This window comes from Coffea arabica, chromosome 7e (genome assembly GCF_036785885.1).
Source record: "Coffea arabica cultivar ET-39 chromosome 7e, Coffea Arabica ET-39 HiFi, whole genome shotgun sequence".
Classification (NCBI taxonomy): Eukaryota; Viridiplantae; Streptophyta; class Magnoliopsida; order Gentianales; family Rubiaceae; genus Coffea; species Coffea arabica.
In genome coordinates, this window is record NC_092323.1 from 816,410 (window position 1) to 826,770 (window position 10,361).

At 37.4% G+C, this 10,361-nt stretch overlaps 2 protein-coding genes across 2 annotated transcripts; one reads left to right on the forward strand and one right to left on the reverse strand.

Moving 5' to 3' along the window:
- The first annotated feature begins 2,232 nt into the window (after nt 1-2,232).
- On the forward strand, nt 2,233-4,157 carry LOC113689646 (pectinesterase QRT1-like). Its single transcript, XM_027207390.2, has 5 exons — nt 2,233-2,546; nt 2,880-3,075; nt 3,195-3,398; nt 3,490-3,725; nt 3,800-4,157. The coding sequence occupies exons 1-5, from the start codon at nt 2,233-2,235 to the stop codon at nt 3,948-3,950; spliced, it is 1,101 nt and encodes a 366-aa protein (XP_027063191.1). The 3' UTR covers nt 3,951-4,157.
- Nucleotides 4,158-4,243: 86 nt separating this feature from the next.
- LOC113690554 (uncharacterized) lies at nt 4,244-8,942 on the reverse strand. The gene is made up of 6 exons (XM_027208516.2): nt 7,949-8,942; nt 7,055-7,119; nt 6,857-6,979; nt 5,843-6,577; nt 5,229-5,445; nt 4,244-5,096 (listed from the first exon to the last, which is right to left on the reverse strand). The coding sequence occupies exons 1-6, from the start codon at nt 8,241-8,243 to the stop codon at nt 4,603-4,605; spliced, it is 1,929 nt and encodes a 642-aa protein (XP_027064317.1). The 5' UTR covers nt 8,244-8,942; the 3' UTR covers nt 4,244-4,602.
- Between the last annotated feature and the right edge of the window lie 1,419 nt (nt 8,943-10,361).

Consider the following 10,361-nt stretch of genomic DNA (forward strand, 5'->3'; position numbering starts at 1 on the left):
ATTTATTTTCATTTCTGTTGACACCATGTGTTGTATGGGCCAATGCATATTTAGTCGGTACATTTGTAAGAGTAGAAGTGGGTGGGTCTAGTACTATTGGCAAAATACGAACTGGGCTAAGCCCATTATTTACAGATTGTACCTCGGACCCAAAGTTAGGGCGATTTTGTCCACGTAATATTTCTCTGATTTAGGCCCAAGTTAGCCCAACCCCAACTTGTGGTACTTTTAAGTTTTTACTTCTCTAGAGATGGTTCTTTCTAGTTCAATGTTTGTTTGACAGAGATCAAGCACACCAACAAATTAATCATTTTTTTCTTTGGACAAATGATATATACTCGCTCCGTCCCACTTTGATAGTCCTATTTCTTTTTTCACACAGTTTAAAAAAAAAGTAGTTAACTTTATTGGAAAAATAAATTTAGATTGCTATTTTCCTAAAATACCCTCACATTAAATATGGTACAACTTTATGGGAGCTTGAATTGATGGTAAAAAAAGAATCAACTCTCATTAAATGGGATAAGTTTATAGTAACAACTACTTACATTGAATAACGGTATTTTAGAAAAATTAAAATACAACTACATTTTTCAATTGGAAAGTGGACTACAATTTGGGACAGATGAAAAAGAAATACAGGACTATCAAAGTGAGACGGAGAGAGTACTAAAGTCACGTAATTCTAAAAATGTGGGTTGTGGTTTTGTTGACGAATTTCTATTGCCATGAGATTCTCGTATATGATTTGAACCCACGGCCTCTTGATATTAAGCCAACGCCGCGGCTGATCAGAAAGGAAAGGGCAGCTTCACTACGGCGCAACGCAAGCTGCAATTCATAAGGTTCAATCACATGATGAGCTAAAACAAAAAGTCAGAATCATTCTTCTAGGAATCTTCGTATTGGTTCTTAGTTTATTAGTAAGTTTAAAGGTGATTCAAAGTTATTCTGGTGCAATCGTAGAGATCAATATGATATCAAAGAAGAATGATGTTTACGTTCGATCAGTGTGATCATAGATCAATAAGATCTTTTTCAACAATTTGGATGAATTGTACAAATGATGTTTTAGTATGCCAAAGATGAGGTCTATACAATTACAGAGAAGAGAGAAGTGAAATATTAACTGATAAGAATAATGATCATAACTTTTTAAGCGTAAAATGCAGTTTTGATATTCAAACTTTATATCTATTAGCGATTTTGGTAGTCAAATTTTGGGTAAAAATAAATCTAATATCGAATTTTATAATATTTAAGCATATTTAGCATGTTCAAAAAAAACCCAAAAAAAAAGGGAAAGAAAAAGGCAACCAGATAACTGCCCAAATATATTTGCTTACATCACCATTACAATTTCCAATACACCTTTTTATCTTCTCAATTACCTTTTTATCTCATATACATCACATCACAAAAAGTGCTACAGTAAAAATATCTCAAATAACTTACAATCCAAACATATATAATGAGAAAATTTTGAAAACTACTGTAATATTCAGTAATACTTCAACTAAAACCTATATAGTTTCCTTCTTTCCCACCCAAAAAACATGATTTTGAAATTTCTTACTTTGTTCCCAAAGATGAAACAAAAAATACAGCGAGTATTACCGTAAAAATTTTGGCCCAACAGCACCAAATATTAGGTAATTCTGATGTACATATATGCCCTCTCCCTCTCAAATTAAATTTTAAAATCCGACTTCATCTCCTAGTACCCAATGGCGAACGCACCTGAAATCAAAGACAAGTGGTCCTAGACGTGGTTTAAAACATCAGAGTCGAAGAGCTGTTCCAGTTCCACCTCCACCTCTTACCCAAAGAAACCATAACTGTCCACCACCTCTTGAAGTTCCATAACTACTCTTCAACAAATCTCCTTTTCTCCACTCTACAGCCAAATATCTTGAATTAAAAACTGAACCCAATGGTTTTTAACGTACGTAGGTTCTTTAGGTGGCACAAATGCATAATTGTGCTCAACACATTTAATACTTAATGACCTCAACAGTCCTCATTTCTCTCCATAGACTAAACGCACACCATCTTTGTATTAAACTTCTACTTCTTCACATGACGTATATATTGTATGTAGTACACAGTTTCCTTCCCAGGACGCTCCCACATTTATGGCCTTGATCACAAGTTTTTTCAGGGTCGCAAAGCTCTGCTTTCTTTACTTGTCAAATTAACCACCAAGATATTATTCTTTTTGTTGTGAGGATGATGAATTTGAGTTGCTTTAGTACTTGCGGGATTGTGGTTTTATTAGTTCTTTTGTTTTGGGGTGACGTTCTAAAAGGTCCTCCTAAGGTTTACGCTGTGGAAGAGTTTGAGAAGCACTATATTGAGTGGGATGACTTGACTGTGGCTGATGAGAGTGATCAAGGGTTAGACTTGGATCGAAGAAAACCTAGCAAAGTTATTGTGGTTGATAAAGATGGCGGAGGAGATTCAGTTACAGTTCAGGGTGCTGTTGATCTTGTTCCCGAACACAATCAGTTGAGACATAAAATTTACATTCTTCCAGGAATATACAGGTTCCTCTTAACATGGCGATGCACATTTATTTTGCAGAATTCATGCATGTTTCCGTAATTATGTGTGTTTTTCAGCACGTTTTACTTTTTCTTGATATCTTCCCTCCCCTTGGAAGGTTGAAGCGCAGATTTTCTTTCCAGCAAGAGTCTTTGCATCTTCCCCAAGTATATTTGCATGCAACGACAAGAAAATAGGACGTGGGTTGTAGCTAGTGTTCAAGGAAGTTATTAACATAGTTAGTGGGCTAGCCATTTTCGTTTGTTTTGTTAATTAACTTGTTATATATTTTGTGCATGCATGGACCTCGGTGCCTGGTTAAAATTGCTGGACAGAGAAAAGGTGCGTGTGCCAAAATCCAAACCGTACATTTCTTTCATTGGAGAGGAAGGTCGAGCATCTGAAACCGTTATTACTTGGCACGACAAAGCATCTGACAAAGACACAGAGGGTAATGAAATAGGGACCTTTGGAACGGCTTCCGTTACTGTGGAATCCGATTACTTTGGTGCAAGAGAGGTCACATTCGAGGTACGAATAATTAGTTGTCTCTGCTGCAAAATTTCTCAGTTAAATACGAGGTTGAGAGTTAATTCTGGGACGACTGATTAATTTCTTAGTACCTCTCCTCCATGGATTTATTGTTGCAGAATTCGGTGGTCGCAATTCCTGGAACCAACAATATGCAAGCTGTGGCATTGAGATTAAAAGGTGATAAAGCGTGGCTGTATAGAGTTAGGATTTTAGGGACACAGGATACGCTGCTGGATGAATCTGGGTTACATTTCTATGAAGGGTGTTTCATTCAAGGCTCCGTAGACTTCATATTTGGCAATGCCAAGTCCCTTTATCGGGTATTTTCTTCTAAAAACCCTTCCTCTTCTTCTTCTTCTCCTTTCCGTATTTTAATCGTGTAGCGGGCTATCATGGGTTGGAGTTGTACAGGACTGTATCCTTCACTCTGTAGCAAACGGATCCGGAGCAATAGCAGCAAATCATAGAGACACGCCTAATCAGGATTCTGGGTTCTCTTTTGTCCACTGTCAAATCAAAGGGACTGGCAGAATCCTCCTGGGCAGAGCCTGGGGAAATTACTCCAAAGTAGCCTACTCTTTCTGCGATTTTGATGACATAATCGCTCCTGAAGGGTGGAGTGATTGGAACAGCACAGCCAAGGAAAGGTATAGGAAAGGAAGGTTCTTGCAGTTTCTCTTATTGTTACTGCTCAAAAGTTTAATTGGCTGCTCTGGCGTAGGACCGTGGAATTTGGAGAATTCCGTTGCAGAGGCAAGGGGGCCGGCAGGAGAAATCGGGTGGCGTGGTCTAAATCTTTCAGGTTCGATGAAGCGTTGCCCTTCTTAACCACCCAATTCATCCATGCTTATCAATGGCTGCTACGGCGATGAAGAGAGTTCATGTTTTGCAACCATGAAGAGAGTTCTATTAACCGTGTCTTAATTAGACGGCACAGAGTGCAGCACCAGCAATCAACTGCCTTTGCATTATTGTTATAAACGAGTTCACTAGTTGTGTCTAATATGTAGTGACTAATTTTATCACCTTCTAGGTCAGTTATAGCATCGTTTTGGAAAACATTGCCTATCGTATACCATATGGTTGCAAATGTTTCCACATTTCAGTCCAAGAACGAAGTGCAAATGCAAGTGGGTTAGGCCTTGCTGCATGAAGACATCACAACTGACATGATATATGGTACTATATATATATATATATATATAACCATTTGAATTTGAACGTTACAATGGGATTAAATACAAGTGATAAGCAAGAACACAAACACAATAAAGACTACGAAGAGTAGCCAACAGAGGAAGAGGTGGTCCAAACCCATATCACCAGACTTGTGTTCCCTATCCATCATATACTGGTGTTCCCATACCACCAAAGCTTTTCCCTTGCTACAGGCTCCCGAATCCTCCCCGTCAAAGCAACGCAATTTCCTAGTCCTCTATCTATTTACATCTAACCTAGTACTTTTAACAATCATCACCGCATCCAACAGTTAATACAACTGTTAAAAGACATTCTGACAGCATCTTACTCAGCCGCTTCCGCTCTTTCAGCTTCACATTGCCGCCCACCAGTCCCAATTTCTGCTAACTTGTCGTCATGGCTTCCCTCATTGTCATCATCACTATTCTGTGAATTGGCCATAACAGAACTGTTATCAGCAAGGTGAGATTCGGCATTGTCCCTTACATCACTGTCATCAACTTGTTTACCACAATGTTCCCTATCTTCACAATCAAACACTTGCTGCTGATCGCTATCGGCACACGCACCATTCGGGGTCTCATGGACAACGTCAAGTTTGATGTCAGTTGGAGCCTTAAGGCATGAAACAGGAGACCCATCGGATTTGACCTCCTTGGTAATGGCTGATGAAACAGAATGCTTACTATCTAAACTAATAGCTGCAGATATGATTGAGAGAATATCAGGGTTTCCCTCAACATCCATCCACTGATCTCCCACCCAGTCTCTTGATATTCTTAGCTTCTTTTTGTCTATATTCAAAACCAAGTTTTCACCTGATACAAAACACAAGGTAGGATTAGAAAAGTGGTTACTGGGGTCCGGATAATGTGGCAAGATCATGCAATAAAGTTGAAAAAAAAAAAGTTCAGCTGATGTCTTCAACAAAAATAATAAATAACACTTACTGGGAATATAAACTTGATAACTGCCTTTGCCAGAGTTGTAATTTCCAGTGACTACTCCCTCCCACCAGCCGTCACTCCACCAGGCATCAACAGGAGCTCCAACCTTGAAGACATCATCCATTTGATTAGAAGTGACAGCAGGCCTAATAGTTGGTCGGCCTGGGTATCTCATTCCAAATTTATCAGGAGTTGCCAGTCTAAATGCCGGGATCCATTCCTACCAGGTGCAAGAAAACGTCAACTCACATCTTTCAAATTAAATCTAATTTAAAAATTTGCGCCGTCAAGGCACGAAGGAAAAGTTAGCATGAATAATGAGAATACTTTGTGATACCAATTGGAAGAATCTAAAACCTTTATAGAGCTAAAACTTTCCTTGCAAGGAATCAGTTAATTAGTGTTTAGCTTGACATTTCTTTCATCAGGAATATTTATGGCCATAAACACCTAGCCCATTGTACCCTCAAAAGGTTAACGAGGATATCTTTGATATTATTTAGTAACATTTCTGACATGACAACTATTACTCACAAAGTCACAAGGATCTTTGTTATATATTTAAAATTGCATCTTAGCAATAAAAAAATAAATAAATAAAAGAAAACATTAAGTACCTCAAGATATCCACAGCCATCTTCATCCTCAATGTCATCATATTGGATTCTCATCTGTCTTCTTGAGATCTCCAATACAGTGCACCTGAACCAGCAGCCCCTGATGCCACTATCTTGGCACAAAAATTCAATCTTATCATTGACATTAAACATTGGAGTCTGCCAAAATTGACCTTCAACATGTTTTTGCAAGTTCGGCCCCCCATTTAGCAGACCATACTTCAATTTATGAGAGGAAAATTTGTTTGTCACATGTTGAGGTTCTCTACCTCTCTTCGTCCTTTTAACACCCACTTTTACCTCATCCCCAGAGCTAAATTCTTCATCTTCAAAGAAATCACGGCTAAAGCATGAGAAAATTGGTTGATTAAAATATCCACCCAATTTACTTAGCTTGAATGGTTTGACTCGATTGCTCTTGAATTGTCTAAAACAAAAATGTGCTCGAGCAAACACATCATTTGGGAAAACAGCTATGCACTTCTCATAATGTTCACGAGTCAAAACTATTGCAGGACCATCAACACACTCCGCACTGATAACTTGAGCATAAGGTGTAATAAATACTTCTTTAGGATGCGGGTTCCGTAAAGAAACAACACCCCTTACTTCTCGATTATGGTGAAACCATCTCACTTTTACCTTTTTGTGGCCCTTTCTGTCTTCATACATATCTTCCAAATATGCAAGATACCTGTTCTCCTTTTCAGCCATGACATATACAAATGATTGAACCTGAAAATTAGACTGCACATCAGTCTAGGCAAAATATTGAAATCCAAATGACGCATCAGAACAACATAGAAAGAAATATATATTAACAACTCAAGGAAAACATAAGGAGCATGCAGTTGATTTCCCCAGGTATTGGATGTCCCAAGCCTTCAGACTCATCATACTCAGCGGTTACATTAAATAATTAAAATCTCAAAGGGGAAAAGGAAGTCCACATCTTATGCAAATGCTACTGAGAAAACCTCATGTCAAGTCTTTAGGACGTCTCAGTACGCTCACCGCTATAGTAACCCCATTTCTGCAAAATGCTGGGAAGTGCTTAAGTTGTTTACCACATGCCCATGCTTCATCAGACCAAACTATATCCGAGGGATTTCCTCTTAAATTCCTTGCAAGACGGCCCTGAAATGAAAGAGCACCTGCATTAAGTTTCACTTCTAGTTCAGACTGCATAAGAAAGAAGAGGAAAACCAGTACCTTAGGTTCTCGAATTTGTGGCTGTCTAATGTTGACGGCAAAAATTGGATCATCTTTTGGTGATCCTGTAAAGAAGAAGGGCAATCTTCAATTGAAGGAACTAAACAATCTATAAATGTCAAAGCCAATATACTCGCACCAAACCATTATGGCTACTGGTCTTGAATAAAGGTAAAAATGTAATATGACAGAATCAGTGAAGGAATATGCAAAATATTATACAAACCTCTACCTTGCACGAGAATTTAATCCACAAAAACATTGCCATGAATTCAATGTTCAATTTCAAAAAACTGAGAAAAAATTGTCTCTAATGTCCAGAAATATCACGAATGAAATTAAAAGCCTTCAGCAAAGGCTTATCCGGGCGGTAAACCCCCATGTCTAAAAATAACCTGCCAACCCCAGGCCCACCAAGAAGAAAAAGAAAAATCAAATAGCCAGGTAAGTATCCATACTTACAAATATAACTTAGTTAATCAAGATTAATTTCTCAATGATGGCTCACGAATCCTCAACAGGGTAAACAAGGTCATATCCTTCCAAAATCAAAACTTCTAAGTATCGAAGCATGCTTATCAAACAAACAAGTGTTAACGCGTACCCATGAACGCTTGCGCAGGGCACCACGATTGTGAAAACTCAAATGCAAATAGAAAAGCGATGAGAAGGAAGGCAAAGTGGAAGACACATGGCTTCAGAGCTATAAAACAGGGAGAAGCCAACAACAATTTCTCTAATTTTTATCAAACCTTCAAAAAGTATCAGAATATGCAGTTTACAAGAGAGTTCCACAATTGAATCAATATCGGACTTGCTAAATCAAAGATATGGGCAATCGCACAACACACAGCTGGAAAACAGCTAGCACTACAAATGACGGCAAAAACATACTTGAGCAATCGCTTTGTCTATGCTGTTTTGAAAGCATAGATGTGAGCCAATTTACGACCTCTCTCCTTGATCTCCATCTGAAGCCAGCATGGACAGAATTCTCAGCCCCATAAGCATTCAAAAACTCCTCAGAAACAACATAGAACATGTGCCTAACACTTCTCTCAGTACCCACAACAGCAAGAATGGATTCCCCTGATGAATCCTTCAAGAAATAGTGAACCACCCGGTTACCCCTCTCTTTTGAAACAAATTGTTCTTTCCACTCTACAAAACACTGATCACTTGCAGCCATAATTCAAATAATACTAAACCTAACCTAGGGAGCTAAACGAACCGTCGAAGTCCTAAAAAATCCCAAATTTGCAAAACTTAAGCTGCCCTACAAAAGAAATCTGTCAAAGGGTGTTGACCAAAGAAAACTAGCCGTCCCCAAAAGCTAAAGCTGCAATCTTTGCAAGAACTGAAGGACAAAAGGTTACAATCTTGCCGATTGAGTGCTCAAACTAAGTTCACTCAAAAGGGCTTTTCCGAAATTCCAGCCGAAAGTCAAAGAAACTCAAAGCAGACAAAAAAGCAGGGTATTTGGGGCAAAACTGAGGACGACCCACAAAAGCCCATGGCTCAAAAGATCTGAACGAACGGCAGAAACCTAAGTAAGATAACAGTTCAAAACGCCACCTAACTTTTCATTTCTCCTACCTAAGTAAAAAAAAAAAAAAATCATCAACAAAATGAAGTAAGCGTCAGGGTTAACAACAATAGGGACAGAGCTAAGAAGAAATTAGCAAATCCAAATGGTTTGGGAGTTGAATAGAGAAAAGAATAGTATGCCCCAGTTGAACGTGGAAAAAAAATAATAATAAAAAAAAAGAACCAGTTTTTGTTCCCTGGCTTTCAGAAGCTGAACATTGAAAAGCTAGCTAGGGAAGAAAGAGAAAAGGAGGAGGAGGAAGAGTTGAGGAGAAACACCGGAGAGAAAATGGGGTTCAATGGGAAAAGAAAGCATAGTGGAAGGGAAGGCAAGGGAAGGGAGAGTTGCAGAGTCGTCAAAGGAAGCTGAAAGTGGAAACTGGAAACCCTTCGAGATTTTTTTTTTTTTTTTTTTTTTTTTGGAATTGGGCAAGAGGGAGTGGGGCTGGGGTGGGGACTCGTAGCCGGTGGAATGATCAAATGAGGTAACAAGTAAACTATGATCATAATGAATGATGGGTAAATCTATCATGTGATTCGCTTAGATGCTTTGAGCAAACAGTGGGACCTCCTACTTCATCTTGATCGGCTTGATCTTGATCCTACGGTTATTCCGTAAATTCTACTTTGTCACGGACGCTGTAATTCTCATTCATAGTAGGCATGACCGCGATTCCACAATCAACAATTTTGGTTTCAGAATCGTCGGTTCTAATTTTTGAAAGAGGTAGAATCAGAACCGTACCATATAAGATGGTTCTGGTTCTTCAAAGAGATAGAACCAAAACTACATAGTTTTGATTTTGATTTCTTATGGTTCTGGTTCTTGTTTTCGGTTCTGTATGGTTGTATTTAATTTTATTTAATTCCTTATCCTTACCAAATTTAATACGAATATAACAATATATTTAAAATTTTAAATAAAATGTAAAAAAATAAATACAAAATAAAGATCATATTTTAATTTTATTATTATTCTACAAAGTAAGAAATAATAAAAAGATAATATAAATTTTATGAAAAGTATATTACATTGTCAAATTAAAAAATACATTACACTATCAAATGGTTGTCATTTGTTAACTTTCTTGAGTTGGACAATCATCAATGTTGAAGATTCCATTTGAAGAAATATTGCAAAATATATATATTTGCTTGCTTGATTTTGAAGATGAGCTACTACCATCAAAACTTGTCATTTGATAGCAAATAAGTAAAAAAAAAAAAATTGTAAGTAATAATTTAATACTTACAAATTATAATGATAGATATTAGATGAATAGAAAGAATTAAGTAATTAATAAAATATATAGAAAGTCCATAAAATTTAAATTTTCTTAAAACCTATTAAACACAACTAATTTTTTTTTTGAATTATCTCACTACTTATATTAATTATTTTTAACGGTTCTGAAACCGGCAATTTTGGTTCTGATTTTATTTTTTAGAGAACAAAAGCCGGAACCTTTATCCATGGTTCTGGTTCCATGATTTTAATTTCGGTTCTAATCTGGCTTCAAACGGTTCGATTTCAATTCGGTTTCGATTCCAAATGAAACCATGGACATGTCTAATCCGTAGGTCTCTAATTTAAATTCCTCCCTCTGAAATTTCTACTCTCAATTGTCAATGCTCCCTTCGTCTCCCTTTTCTTTTTCTTTTTTTTTTTTTTTGAAGGACGCAACCGTTAAAACCTCATCCATTTTTGGGTCGGGTGTAA